This window comes from Asterias amurensis, chromosome 2 (genome assembly GCF_032118995.1).
Source record: "Asterias amurensis chromosome 2, ASM3211899v1".
In the NCBI taxonomy this organism is placed as follows: domain Eukaryota; kingdom Metazoa; phylum Echinodermata; class Asteroidea; order Forcipulatida; family Asteriidae; genus Asterias; species Asterias amurensis.
In genome coordinates this window covers 15,739,219-15,755,438 of record NC_092649.1, presented here as the reverse complement: position 1 = coordinate 15,755,438, position 16,220 = coordinate 15,739,219, and the positions used below count along the sequence as shown (strand labels likewise).

The window sequence follows — 16,220 nt, the reverse complement described above, 5'->3', positions numbered from 1 at the left end:
AATAATAATAATAATAATAATAATAATAATAATAATAATAATAATAATAATAATAATAATAATAATAATAATAAGACTTGTAATGCGCACATATCCACCCTGCTGGGTGTTCAAGGCCAAAACCGGGGGCAACAGAGCTGATGGCCTCCTCGGCCTCTCCTAATTCAAGGCCTGATAAATGCTTTGTCCTTCGGATTGCATGCGTCCTTTGTGCTTGGATTGGTAGTGCGCGTAAAAGAACCCAGAATACTTATCGTGGAAGAGTAGGGGTTAACCCTGGTGTTTCTGTTGGACATAGCTAGCACACAGGTTTCCTAAGGCTTGCAAACAGTTATTGAGTTTACTGTGGTGTGCTATGAATTTATGTTGGGGATTAGCCTATATGGGGCATGATGTTCAACCCTTGGGGAAACAGTAGAACTACTCAAAAGACCACCAGCTACACATACAGTGTAACTGCCAACATTTGCAACTTTTAATTAGTAGTAAAACAGCGCAGCAAGGCAATGACTTTTACCATGTTAACAGGGTCGCGATGTGTATGAAAACTATGTGTATTTTTCTTTTGGTACCCCCCTTTATTAATGTTGTATGCATTTGAATTAGAACATTAATTGCTTCACCTAAAACTTTCTCCCTCAGTAAAAAACAAGTTTGAAATCCAACTCTTAGGATGAATATCATATGAATATTTTGGTTCTTACAAGCGCTCCGACCATTCCTGCAACTTTCTCAACTCCCTTTAGAGCATACAACACCAAGCTGCTGAATTTAGCACTAAGGGATTATAATCTAACACAATACAGCCATCTCAGGTTCCAATGTATACACCTAGGTTAAGAGTAGCAATAATAGTGATATGCCTTGCATCACCATCATCATTCGGCAAAGACTCGCGTCTGTGGCCTCCTCATTCTCAACTTGAAATGGAGGTGCACTCCTGGAGTCGCCGCCATCACCTGTTCTTTTTTAACCACTTCTCTTCTCTGCTCTCCTAATGCGGGTTTCCCAATCTTCCAGTAGGGGGCCCCACCAATAACTAGCTCCATCGCGGAGCCATGCTGGCGCCCTCTGCTGGCTGGTGGGCACCAATGCTACAGTTTTGTGAAATGCTTTAAAATAAGAACTAGTTATTATTATTATTATGATTATTATTATTTGTGATTAGGTGACTGCAATCAGATTTGGCACAATGCTCGTCAAGGAAACATCACATCCCCCGGGTACCCTGATCAGTATCCAAGTAATAAAGACTGCACCATTGAGATCAATGCTCCAATCAACAGACGGATTGATTTAACTTTCAGCTTCTTCGACCTGGAGGACGTTCCCTGTATCTTCGATTACGTCATCATCAAGAACAGCAGTGCTGAAGGTATTTGCCGAGTTGGTCCATGAAAAGTGTTTGAAACCGTTTGTTATGAAATTATTATGGTTAGAAAGATGTTTTAAAATTAGAATATAATGATCCACACAAACTTGCCTCGAAATGGCGAGGTTTTCCTTTTACTAACTAACACGATCGGCCATTTTATGGAGTCGAAAACTTGATTCCACAAAATGGCGTGTCGTCTTAATTCACAACCTATAAGGAAAAACCATACAGTTTGGAGGCATACACATGTGTGGATTATTATATTCTACTTATAAAACATCTTTCTTACCATAAGCATTTTACAACAAACGGTTTTAATTTCTTTTCATAGACAACTCACCTGATCCAAAGCATGTGTCCCTTGGATACAACAATGTGTAAATCTCTTTTGGGTGGGATGTTGGCTCTGAAAAGAGCTGTGTGGTTGTATGGTGTGGTCGCATGGTGTAACAAGTGCTACCTTTGGAGCTACATTATTTTTGCGGCGACACAAAAAATGCTAAGTTTACATTAAAAAGAACAGTAAGTAAAAACAGTCTTTTCGGAGCCAACTATTCCCCTCCCAAAAGAGACTCGCACATGGCTGTACCTGCAACTTTGGGCTAAGCAGTTACTATTTAGAGTAACAAATTAAAAGGAAGCTTGATGGCTTTTAGGCAAAATTTTGTTGACAACATTTTAAAAATGTTTGAAGGGCGTGGGTATTTTTTGTAACCCAAGGCACAATGTCATCAGATTTACATTAAACAGTTTTACATGAAAGCGTAAAGTGACCATGAAAACCCCTCTCCCTCCCAGCGGGGAAATGTTGATATTTGTGAGGGAGCCAAATGGGTTGTGTGTATTGTGACAATGAATTGAATATTCATTTTACCTCCACCCATATACACAGATGTGAGTGAGCACTGTGTACTCGGTACTTTTCCCGAGTTCTTTGATAAAAAAAAACAGAAAAAAAAAACAGAGGCATATTACTTGGGTGGAATTTGAACCCAAGTCCTTTGCAACTCCAGAGCTAGTTGATATGACACTGCTCTGGAGTTGCAAAGGTCGTGGGTTCGAATCCCACGTGAGTAATATGCCTGTGATTGTTGTTCACCGGGAAAGTACCGAGTAAACAGTGCTAACACACATCAGTGTATAATGAGAAAAAAACCAAAAGGAATATTCTCTATCCCCGATGCAAATTTAACATCTAGGCTATATGACAATGAATTGATTCCTTTGATTGTTTGTTTTCTTTTCTCCGTCTTGACTACAGATGCAGATGTTGGACAATACTGCGGGAACAATGTCCCTGGTTTGATTCAGTCATTCACCCGTCAACTCATCATCAAGTTCGTCTCAGACAGTGCTGATCAGAGGGGTGGATTTTCTGCTTCATTTACAACTCAAGGTAAAACTTAAATTATACTTACGGAACCTCAGGCTCTGAAGTGAAGTTAGACTTGGTCTAGTCGCAGCCCCCTTGAAGTGTCACACCACTTCACAAATAAAAGGTGTAACGCCCAAACTCAGTAAACGCCCAAACTCAGTAAACGCCCAAACTCAGTAAACGCCCAAACTCAGTGAACTATGTTTTGGGCAGCATATTGCGCCACAGCACCTTTTAAACCAATACATGGTGCTAAGGATTAGGTTTCGCTCACCTTGCAGTAAATATTTGGCGGTTGTATCCTTTGGAAAAAAGCGCGTTATGAATACGATTATTATTATTTGTCTATTGAGGGCGCTGTTGGAGTTAAGCGGTTACTAGGTTTCTAAAACTGCATAGTTTCAGTTTCATCACAACTTATTACGATTATTTCCTAGCCCAAAGTAACAGTCCCGCTAAGGTTTAATACGCTAATGATGAATCTCCCATAGATACGGTAATGCTATGTCTAGTCACCACGACTGGCTACAAAAGTTAAAAGGGCTGTCTAAAAAAGTTGTCTGCATTTTTATGTTTATTTTTTAATTTTTTAAGGCAATATATGGGGGCAAAAACACCTTTTTTGGGGAGATATTCAGCCATATCTTCCAGCCTTTTACTGTTGCATTTCGGAGCTCTCTCCTGTACCCGTATCTTGCCGTACAATCTATCAGAATTCCAGAGAAATGTTAGCTCTCATATTTACTCCATTCTAATTGTCCTTAATTAATATCTATGTGGCTCTCACCCTGAGTGGCATCTTGTTGGGCAATTTCTTTACAAAAGGATAAAACAAATAAAAGCATTTTTGGGGGGTGGCGAGTTGGGGGAAGACTTGAACCTCATATCCTGGTTAGTGTAGTCGGTGTTGTCAAGTGAAGTGTAGTCGCCACCCCGAATTTGCTCAATGATTTACACCCCTTGGTGACATCATTCAGCACTCAAGGGAAGTGTCACCAGCAGTACCTACAGACCTTTATCACGGTGCAGCCATCTTGATTTATTCCCATTGATATCAATGTAACCAAACCAAGCTGGAAGAAGAAAATAGTCTGGTTCCTATTTGCAAAATGATTATTAGCATTCGTCATTGTTATCCAAGACAAGGAACATGACCAAAACGGAAGCAGCATGATAAAGATCTATAGACTCTAATCTAACTTCTTTTGCATTATTTTTCAGAGAGCGAGTTGGTAAATAATGGTTTGTCCAAACAACCAGATGCAGACAGTGTGCTCGAGTTCATCATTCAACCCATGAACAGCCTGGATTTACAGGTAGGAGATCTGGTGGAAAAGGAGTGCGAGGTGAACAAAGAGGGCGCTGTTTTCTCATGGTTAAAAGATGATAACTTACTTCCAGAAGGTAAAGATAGGTGTAGATAAAAGGTGGATTAAATAATAGGAGAACGAACTATATGTGATAATTGAAGCTTTGCATGGTTAAAAAAAAAAAAAAAAAAGTACACTGGGTGCATCAGATTAGTTTCCCTGTGTCGCCCCCGGGGTGCTCACTCGGGTGAGCCCCTGACATCAGCTAACCCACCGACCACTCACTCTCTCAAGGTGATGTCATGCACCTGGGGCCAGCCCTAAGTGACCTACTCCGGGTGAGCCCCTAGAAGTACGCCAAAGCTATTCAAACGTACCGGGGTCGACCCAGGGAAGCTAATCGAACACAACCTATAAATTGTAAACTTGCTGGTACAACAATGTGTGTAAATCTTTTAGGTGGACTGTTGGCTTTGATAAGAGCTGGTGTGGTCGCATGGTATAACAAGTGCTACATTTGGAGATTTGTTTACCTACCTTTACATTGTTGTACAACCAAATTTACTGGGTTTACATTAACAATAACAGTAAGTAATGATCACACCAGTTCTTTTCAGAGCCAACAACCCTCCCAAAAGAGATTTTCACATGTATTTTTACCACCAATTTAAGTCCATGGAAAGGGAGCATCTTTTGTACACAGACGTGTAGTGGATGTTGTTGTTGTGTTGGGTCACAGTGCTGTGTAACCTTTTAAAACCAAAGATAATTTGTATCAGGTTTAACTTTGAGCTGTCTGAACTCAAGGTAGTTTTATTTTTTTACAACTTCTTCCCGCTGCTCGCAAAGTTAAAAGGGTTTAGGTCTAACTTTATTACGTTGTCTGAACATGGCCTAGTGATACAACAGTTTGGTTCATGTGTGTTTCACAATTTAACCCATTAGGGACCATTCTCTTCTGTACAATCATCAAAAAAAGCCACGGAATTGCAAATCCTGGCGATTTTATGCCCCGTTATTTTCAGGACAAATTGTTAAAGGCAGTGGACACTATTGGAATTTGATTTCGAGACCTCAGATTTAGAACTTGAGGTCTCGAAATCAACCATCTAAACGCACACCACTTCGTGTGACAAGGGTGTTTTTTCTTTCATTATTATCTCGCAAGTTCGATGACCGATTGAGCTCAAATTTTCACAGGTTTGTTATTTTATGCATATGTTTAGATACACCAACTGTGAAGGCTAGTCTTTGACAATTACCAATAGTGTCCACTGCCTTTAAGAGAATCATTAGAACACAGTGTTGTTTTAGAATTGTGCATTCTATTTTTCAAATTTCCACTCTGAAGGTAAAGCAACTGAAGGCATTGTGATTGGTGATGATGGCAAGACACTTGTAATTCCAAGTATGGAGGAAAAGCATCAGGGTGATTTTGTCTGTAAAGCTCATCTTCCTGGCGGTCCTCTTATTATTGCTCCATTCTCTCTACGAGGTAATAATAATAATAATAATGATAATGATAATGATAATGATAATGATAATGATAATGATAATGATAATGATAATGATAATGATAATGATAATGATAATGATAATGATAATGATAATGATAATGATAATGATAATGATAATGATAATGATAATGATAATGATAATGATAATGATAATGATAATGATAATGATAATGATAATGATAATGATAATGATAATGATAATGATAATGATAATGATAATGATAATGATAATGATAATGATAATGATAATGATAATGATAATGATAATGATAATGATAATGATAATGATAATGATAATGATAATGATAATGATAATGATAATGATAATGATAATGATAATGATAATGATAATGATAATGATAATGATAATGATAATGATAATGATAATGATAATGATAATGATAATGATAATGATAATGATAATGATAATGATAATGATAATGATAATGATAATGATAATGATAATGATAATGATAATGATAATGATAATGATAATGATAATGATAATGATAATGATAATGATAATGATAATGATAATGATAATGATAATGATAATGATAATGATAATGATAATGATAATGATAATGATAATGATAATGATAATGATAATGATAATGATAATGATAATGATAATGATAATGATAATGATAATGATAATGATAATGATAATGATAATGATAATGATAATGATAATGATAATGATAATGATAATGATAATGATAATGATAATGATAATGATAATGATAATGATAATGATAATGATAATGATAATGATAATGATAATGATAATGATAATGATAATGATAATGATAATGATAATGATAATGATAATGATAATGATAATGATAATGATAATGATAATGATAATGATAATGATAATGATAATGATAATGATAATGATAATGATAATGATAATGATAATGATAATGATAATGATAATGATAATGATAATGATAATGATAATGATAATGATAATGATAATGATAATGATAATGATAATGATAATGATAATGATAATGATAATGATAATGATAATGATAATGATAATGATAATGATAATGATAATGATAATGATAATGATAATGATAATGATAATGATAATGATAATGATAATGATAATGATAATGATAATGATAATGATAATGATAATGATAATGATAATGATAATGATAATGATAATGATAATGATAATGATAATGATAATGATAATGATAATGATAATGATAATGATAATGATAATGATAATGATAATGATAATGATAATGATAATGATAATGATAATGATAATGATAATGATAATGATAATGATAATGATAATGATAATGATAATGATAATGATAATGATAATGATAATGATAATGATAATGATAATGATAATGATAATGATAATGATAATGATAATGATAATGATAATGATAATGATAATGATAATGATAATGATAATAATAATAATAAAACTGTATTTATAGCACGCCTTTTGCCGAAGGAGTGGGATGAAGTTTGAGATATAAGACCTACAGTACAAGCTACAGGACCACTTTTGTCGCACAGGGATCACTTTTTTAACAATGTCCTACGATCAACGAGCAAAGTATGTGAACAATGAAATGTGAATGGCTTATCTTCTTTGAGATTGCCTGGAACTGGATGCCTGTAAATTGCCTCGTGTGACATGACCCTAACTCTATACACCAGAATTTATTCTCATTTTTGCATTTCTTCTTAAATCCATCATCATGGCAAGCTGTTGTTGAGTTAACAAACACTTGAACTAACTTATCTAGTGAAAACAAAATATAAACATTTTTGAATTGATGGTATACTTGTTGGATAAAGAAACTGAAAACACACCAGGAATGCGATTTTACGTGTTTTTTGTGTGTAATTTTTGATATGAATATGTCTATGGATACACATGTAAAGAAAGTCTGGGTATTAAAATATCCATTATTTAAACAGTTTTCTGGATGACAAATCAGCTTTGATCCTAGTAAATACCTTTGTTTTATCTCAATTAGATAAGATGGCTTTTGCTAGCCACCTTACATGTATTCTAGATGCAGAACCTTTTTACATGGAAACCATGTAGATTTTGTTCTTCTCAAGACAAATTTGAAGGCTCACTTTTGAGAAAATCCTAAAATCAGGCGAAAATCCCAAGACATCACCCGCCTAACATTTGATTGGAGAGCACTTCTCTGAAGAATTGAAGTTGTGGTTCTGAAATGAGAAACCTATGTTAGAATGCTGTATTTTAGGGAAAGCTCTAGACTGGTCCCGTGTCCTAATCCACAACATGGAGTTATTCATAAGAACTAGAGGGCGCACTGGTGATGCTTCATGCACAAAAGTGACAGGACCGCAAAGAGAGATGCGCGCCATTCTGTACTCGCGTTGAATATGAAGTACACGTTGGAATTTGTGTTTATTGAACGCTACGCGATGCCGTTTTGTCAACTTACAATGTTCATGAGCCTCGAAATGTGACATCAGATGTTCAGGCTAGGAAAGATCAGGCTTGTTAATAATTGTTGTGTGACCTCACAGCTGGCCCCTTGTTTGTATTATGTACTGGCACAGTTGTAAACCATCTTTGATTGATATAAAAAGTCCAACATTTGCATGAAAGTTTGTCAATGTCACTGTGAGTTATTCAGTGAAATGCAGTTTTTTTGCAATGCGGGGTTTACACGTAAACCTATCGACCACCAAAATGTTAAGCGTTGCAATCACCAAATGTCACGTGCATGCAACGGGTCAATAACAATCAGCTCAACTTGTTTTTATCTCTCAAAATGTCTAGTGACCGATGAGGACTCTTACTCAGAATCAGTGCCAAATTACGAAGACTCTGCGGACTCTATTCCAGAGGACGAATCAGAAGAAGATTCCGAACTATTTGCGACCGTTCCCATGGCGGCCAACATCTCAGAAGGAGCCAATCATGTCTTCTTTTGCTCTACCAATGCGGTTGTTGACCTGTACTGGGAGAAAGACGGCCGTCATTTGGACCTGAATGCCAGAATCTATGAGATATTTGAAGCTAATCTAATTGTGAGTGATGCTAGGATGGCAGATTCGGGGATGTATTCATGTGCTGCCTACAGCAAGAGGCATTCTAATCAAAAGCTTGGAGAAGCCTCAGCATATTTGAGTGTTACATCAGGCCTTGAAGTGTCCAATGGTAAGTGCATGTACATTGCACTCTATGGTGTGGAAAACATGACACAGTTTTGTCCTGGGTTGTTTTTTTCAGGCATGATATTCTTTCTAATTTAGTCTGTTTTCCATTTGTTTTTACCCTTTGGAAAATCAGATTTGTTTTTTTTATTTATAAGGCCTTAAAAGTCAATTGATGCCTTAACCACATGTACATTTCAGCCCTTGTGCTCAATAATTTTTTTTTCAGAGGCCCAATGTCATGCCTGTTTTTGGTACTCCTAAATAAAGATATTTCAAAAAGTGAAGGGATTGGTAGTACTAAAAATGTTGATAAGGGAATCAATGTGTGGTGAAGATGTTTTCGACTAGTGGTTTAATCCCAACGAGGCCTGCCGAGACAAAGTCAAGGTAAATTATCAAGAGTCAGGCCTCTGCGGGTTTAAACCACTAGTTGAAAACCGATTGAACACACTTTGATTCCCATTCATAAATACCTTTTCGGTCAAATACATCAACACTTTTTGGTCAAAAAGTAAAATAAATCCAAAAATTATAATTGTTCAATGTTTTCTTTCAACACAACACCCCTCCAGCTATGAAATGGTAAGGCCCTCGGGTAAACAACACCTTATAAGGAGATTGCTTTGTGCGTCGCGCGTATCGCGTGATGTGGCACAACTGTTCCAGCCGTTGCTCCCGACCAATAGGAATGAAGAAACTGTCAAGAACAGGTGCAAGCTCGCGTGTCATGCCCATGTTTCAACACTTTTTACTGGTGTTATATTATCCGTTCAAATACCCCAACGTGATGCCCTCTTGACCAGTCAGAATGGATAAACTGTCTTAGGTATTTATGAATGGCATTTAAAGTATTTGTAGAGAACATTGGGTCCTTTTATCTCTGTTTAATGTTGTTATGTTGAAAATGCCCCAAAAGGTTTTCATATATAACAAGTGAATAACAAAATCTTTACTCAATTTGTCTGAAATACTTCAAACCACCACTAAATAGCTAGATTAATACTTTTTAGAGGTTATTTTAATGTTTCTTTCCTGAAAAGTTTGTTTGTGGAAGTGTCGTGGTTAAGAGCACCTAATTCAATCTCTTGTGTTTCTGATCAGCAGAGTGTTGGTTCGATCAGCAGAGTATTGGTTCGAGTTCAAGTCATGAAACTTGTGTCCTTTAGCCATTGCTTCGTCCTTCAGATGGGATGTAAAACTGTTGGTCCTGTGCGAGTGTGTAACGCATGTAAGAATGCGGTGCACTTATCAAAAAGAGAGAAGGGTTTCCACCAGTGTTCCTGGCTGGATTGGCAGCCTTCTGCGCCACAGCACCCTGTAAAAGCACCTTGTAAACCATAACACGGTGCTTCCTAAAAGGAGTCTATCTCATAATTTAACCAGGCTTTCTGCTCGTTCTCATCTTTATACTGTGGCTGTGCCGAGATGTAGAACAAAGAGCTACTCCAGTAGCTTTTTTCCCCTCGTACTGCATCTCTTTGGAACTCCTTGCCTGTTGAATGTTTCCCTTCATCCTATGATCTGCCATATTTTAAGAGGAATATCAATTCCTACCTTCAGCTCCACTGAGTTTCTGCATTTCTATGTTTTCTTCCTTGTATCTCGTTACCTAGAGTGGCTTTTAGCTTTGTTTTGGTCAAACTTGCATAATTTTTTTTAAATACCTTGCAGGAGATACTGTATGTTGAAGCGCCTTGAGCATCACTGAGTGACAGATACGCGAGCTATATAAGAAGCCACTATTATTACTATTATTTTTATCAGACTTCTCTTGATTGTTAATTTTGTTTGCCTTGACAGTTTGTGGCACTGTGAGGGCACAACAAGTTGTTGGCGACGAAAGCACCGAAGAAGACAAAGGGAAAATTGTGAATGGTCAGACAGCCTTGAAGGGCTCCTCCCCATGGATAGTTCGCCTCTGGAGACGTAGCAATATGGAGCCTTTCTGCGGAGGCAGCTTGATAAACTATCGCTGGGTAGTCACAGCCGCTCACTGTTTTAAGGGAATATCAAAACCTGAACATTTAGAAGTTCGCTTGGGAGATCACGACACCCTTCTTATCGAACCGGAGGAGATACGAATGCAAGTGTCACGGTATATTATACACCCCGACTACGACCCAGTAACCTTAGATAGTGATATTGCCTTGATAGAGCTGGAAAGTAGGGTTCAATCATTCACCAATTACATCACTCCAATCTGTCTGCCAAATGTGCGTACATCGGACGAACTACTGGTGCCAGGAGAAACAGCTCATGTTGCAGGTTGGGGACAAATAATTGAAGATGGTGCATACCCTCGCTATCTGAAGGAACTCAATATTCCTATCGTCTTACAAAAATCTTGTAAGGAGTCAACAGAAGATTATGTTTCTGACAATATGTTTTGTGCAGGATACTCACAGGCTTCGAAAGGTGACACTTGTCAAGGGGATAGTGGTGGACCCCTGGCTCAAGAGATGGATGGTAAATGGTACATGACAGGAATTGTTAGTTGGGGTGACGGCTGTGCAAGGGAAGGCAAGTATGGATTTTACACCAAAGTGGTCCAGTTTATAGATTGGTTGACAGAGTCTATGACTTCATGAATGCATCTTATGTTTGTAGTTCCGGGCTAGAGTTTGTTCATTTGGTTTATTGTTTTATTGATGTTTTTCTTGTAAAGCGCTTTCAGACTTTCTGTGTGAAGCGCTATATAAAAGCTGTTTATTATTACTATTATTATTGTTATAAGAGTTGTTAGAAGAAACTGTAAATAAATAGTAAACTTGTGGATACAACCATGTGTAAATAATCTCTTAGGGTGAGTGTTGGCTCTGAAAAGAGCCTGTTTGGTCTTGACCGTTTGGTGTTCACCGGCCAAGAACAGCTCCTATTCTTCCCGCCCAAATGCTTGTCCAATCAGCACTACAAAGCTCCACCACGACCAGCAGACGAGCTGCAGAGTATACTGTTTGCAACATCGAGACCAAACCGGCTATTTTCAGAGCCAACACTCACCCTAAGAGATTTACAAATGGTTGTAGCCGCAAGTTTACTCTATGTTTATGGTTTCTTCTTATTTCTCAACACCATGCAAAGCTTCAAACAATACTTATTAGAGTTGTAACCTACAATGTACTGTAAGTCTACATCAGAGTGGTTTAAGTTTTTGGTTATACGTCAACGAGCATGCTGGTATCCTTTAAATTTTATGTAAGTTCCTGTAAGGTGTACTCTTTTTATTCAAACTAAAGCGAAATTTGAGAGCTTGGGTAATAGCTGACACACACAAATTCACCACAAGTTTTGTTTCTTTTATTTTATAAAGACGTTTGCCACCAGTCAAGTTCGCTGGTAGACCTAAAATCTTGTCAACTTTCGACCTGATTGGAGACCTGTGTATTTAAGAGCATAGTTTGATAAAATTGTAAGGCAAACTTTGTGATTATTTGGCCTTGTTATTATTTGGTGCATATGAGGGCACAAATTGATAAATACACACGGGTACATGGCTAAATTATAGCCTTGTACATATTTTTTCCCACAAATGTAACAAGGCATTCTGTTCTTATAAAATGTGTAGTTATTAAATGTGTATTTATCTAATGTGTACTTGTTAAATGTGTACTTGTGCATTGCGTACATCAATAATAGCATTGTTTACTTAAATTTTGCACCAAAGTTTGCTTTTTATGGCAAAATTTTGTGCTTTTTAGTGCACAAGTTCACAAGGCTATATATAGCCTTGTTACTTTTTATTAGGGCAAAATTCTTTGCTTTTTAGTGCAAAATTTGAAAAGTACACAAGGCTTGTTGCTTTTAAGGGCAACCTTCTTTGCTTTTTAGGGCAAAAATTGATGAGTACACAAGGCTATAATAGCCTTGTTGCTTTTTAGGGCAAATTTTGTTGCTTTTTAGTGCAAAATTTGATAGGCACACAAAGCCTTGTAGCTTTTCAGGGCAAATTTTGTTGCTTTTTAGTGCAAAATTTGATTGGCACACAAGGCTATAGCCTTGTTGCTTTTAGGGCAAATTTTGTTGCTTTTTAGTGCACAATTTGATTGGCACACAGGGCCATAGCCTTGTTGCTTTTTAGGGCAAATTTTGTTGCTTTTTAGGGCAAATTTTGTGGCTTTTTAGTTGTTGTGTTTGGTGCCACTATTTTCTAAAGGGTGTTTTGGGGGATTGATGAATTCAGGTTTTGTAGTTCAACTTTTCTGTTTCAAATATCAAGTTTGATGTTAATTACTTGACATTAAAACAAGTGGGCATGTAGGTTGACAAAATGAAAGCCAGAACAAAACGTGGCTCAGATCGAACTTGAGGGTACAGAGTGAATCTGGAAGCTGAATGTGGACAACACCCTAACTGAGAAAACAGACACAAGTACCGGGTCCAAAGTGAAAAACAGGAAATAATAGTGTGTAATAATAAATCATTGGCACTTGGTAAACTAAACACTGGAGTTGCATAATGATCGCTCTCTTTATGATGGTGCTGCAAAAGTCTGCCTGCCCTGGTAGTAGAAACGTGGCATAGCGCCAACTTCCTCAACAGGACCTGTTTTTCAGCTTTTGGACATAACATAAACAGTTTGAGTCCAAACCTTTTTTATGTACACACTGTCACTAACATCTGCAATAAAAGTTGGCTAATTGTTATAAGTATGAATTATTTGGTTTTTAACCAACACCACTTCAGCACTGACCTGAGTTCTCTTTAAAAAGTCCAAAGGCAAATGAAGAGTACTGAGTCTACAGTGATTCATACACATCGGTTTAAGGGTAAACAAAAACACAAATTATATTCTATATCCCTGAAGCAAAATAAATAAAGAAATTTTCCAATCAGTTTTCCAATCTCAAATGTATATTCCAACCCATTGATTGTTTAAAAACTCTAAACAAAAAGCTACAAAAGTTTTAGCAGATGAGGGATTTTGACGTTTGACTTTTGTTATTCACGGTACATTTGCTTCCTGTTTGTCACATAGGAACTTCAGAGTGCACTGTACATTACCTTTGAACAGAAATAAAAATGGTTTCGTAGGCCTACAGTTTATTTAACGGTAAACAATATCAATTAATGTGAAATATGTTTCTACACATATCCTTGGCATTCGATTTTGCCATGTGAGGCTCCACAATTTAATATTGGAGTCCAATATGAATAAGTATTTGTCGCTGAATATAATTGTTGGCCAATTGCGGCAAGGTTAATAATAAATAATAATAACAAACGTATTTCTATAGCACCTAACACCTCCAAAAGAAAGTCTCTAAGGTTGTGTACAAGTGGACAAGGTTGGTGTCTACAAAGAGTCGTCCACGATGTTAAGAGGTTTTTTAAAGAATTTTTAGAGTGTAGGGTGGTTGAGTTTTCATGGATGAGTTTCCATGTCTATTTTTTGTGTTTATTGTTTACAAAATTTCAGTGGCAAGAATTTAATATAATGTGTGAGTGATGAAAAACTAATTTTGGTGGAGTCTAGCTTTTCCATTTCACTCGGTTTGGCCTCATGTTATGGAATTGTTCTCATTTCTTCTGGTGATTATAAAGACACTGCACTCAAATGGATCCAGAATTAGTCTGATATCAAACAACAGTGTAATCTATACATCAAATGTATCGCATTTTTGCAAAGTTTTTTTTTCTGTACTATTAAATAAAACAATATCTTCCTCCTTAAACTTGTTTTCCTTTATTAAAAAAACAACACAACAATTTTCCTATCAAACAATGAATCGTAAGTTACAATCTGGAGAACCAGGGTTTAAAAAAAGTTAACTCTGAATCTGAAAAGGTACTTTCCCGAAGCTTTACTGTTATCATGATGCTTGTTTCCTTCCTGGTCATCGTCTGTTAAAACCTTCCTGTTGAGAGCAAAGGCTTTACTCTTACCCTGGTGAATGTTTCGAGCAGCTTCGTGAGTCTAAACGGCACAGTTTAATTGCAAGTAAGCGAACAATCATGTTTTCTGTACACTATTGTTTGGTTGTCATCTTCTTGTTGTTTGTGACATCATCAACGGGTGTTGCTTTGTTTAGAGACATTTTCAAGCGAGAAGCTTCTGAAGGATCTAGTGGTAAGTTTAACCAATTTATTTATCTGCTTCTTATCCATTACATTTTAGTATTTATTTCATTTGCATTAATTATTTTTCTCAACCAGTTTTTGTTTTTACTGTCTATGACCTAAAGATACATTACAGAATTGGTAGAAAAACAAACTTGTCTAAGATCACAGATTTACATAAAACTTGCACGCTCTAAGGATGATGATAGTAGAAAACATCCCCTGCTCTCTGTCTTCAAATATTTCTGTCATTTTGGAGTTTAACGCTCAGTGAGCATTTTGTTTTATTCATTTTTGTTTTGAATCGATTTTAAACTTTTACAGGTTTGTCAGTCTCTGTATATGGTGCATTACATAAAGTGCTTACACTGCCAGCAACTGTTTCGTTAGCAAAAAACAATTCTGTAATATTCCTTATAAATAATTGTACTTAACTTGTTTATTATTCTCCTTTTTCACCAATATTGAAATAAATGTTGCTTGATTTGAATTGAACATAAATTTAACAGTAAACTTCAATTTATTTTCCATAGTATCCAATATTTACAAACTAAAGGTAGGGTCATACTTTGGTAATGAAGCTGAAAAAGAATTGTGTAAAAAAGCTTACTTGTTATAAAGATGTATGAAGTATTCTGATGAGATATTTCTTCTGATATGCCCCCATTGATTAGAATTCAATAAAAAATAATTTAGTCTGAGAAACAATTCATGCATAAATCATTTCTGAGATTTCTGGCATTTGGTGTCTGCGGCCAGAGCAAAGATGAAGATTCACCAGTGTTTCCACATGAAGATATATTACAGGGCCAGCCTCCATGGATTTCTGTTAAAGCAATCATAATAAGCTAACCAAATGCCCTTGAAAATGTTTCAAAACCACATCCAGCTTCCACAGTCCTTAGTGGTCAATCCTCCACAATTCCTTGTTTTACTGTGTGACCACAGAACAGATATTATAGGGCATCAAATTGTCATAAACTTAATCATGTAACTTACATTTGCTGAAACAGAATTAGCTGTTGCAAAGTGTTAACCAACCTAAGTGACATATTGTAAACAGTTTTTACCCTAGGGGTCTTTCTCAAAGGCTAGTAGAGGGACTTCTGAAACATGAGGCCAATGACAATTTTGTTTGCACTAAATTTGTCTGTTACATTTTTGTTGTTGCAAAAAAGAACAGTTTTCGACCCTAAGCTTTCTTGTTGTCTATTTTAATAATCAAGGTAAAATATTGTCCCTCAATACTTTTTTGACTGTTTCAGATAGATGTGGAAAGGTTGCTCCACTCATTGCTATAAAGACAGACGTTAAGTCTTTTACCAGCCCGGACTTTCCAAACAACTACCCTGTGGACCTGGACTTGTGTTCATGGCGTATAAGGACAAATCAAGGCAATCAGG

The 16,220-nt window shown here is 36.4% G+C and overlaps 1 protein-coding gene across 2 annotated transcripts in view; it reads left to right on the top strand.

Moving 5' to 3' along the window:
• The window catches only part of LOC139951469 (uncharacterized), a 35,017-nt gene that overhangs the window by 3,124 nt on the left and 15,673 nt on the right, over window positions 1–16,220 (top strand). For both annotated transcript variants that reach the window (XM_071950383.1, XM_071950389.1), the window contains exons 4-8: window positions 1,169–1,375; window positions 2,637–2,771; window positions 3,972–4,154; window positions 5,412–5,555; window positions 8,381–8,761. In XM_071950383.1, the coding sequence (XP_071806484.1) occupies window positions 1,169–1,375; window positions 2,637–2,771; window positions 3,972–4,154; window positions 5,412–5,555; window positions 8,381–8,761 (1,050 nt within the window). The remainder of the gene's footprint in view (window positions 1–1,168; window positions 1,376–2,636; window positions 2,772–3,971; window positions 4,155–5,411; window positions 5,556–8,380; window positions 8,762–16,220) is intronic.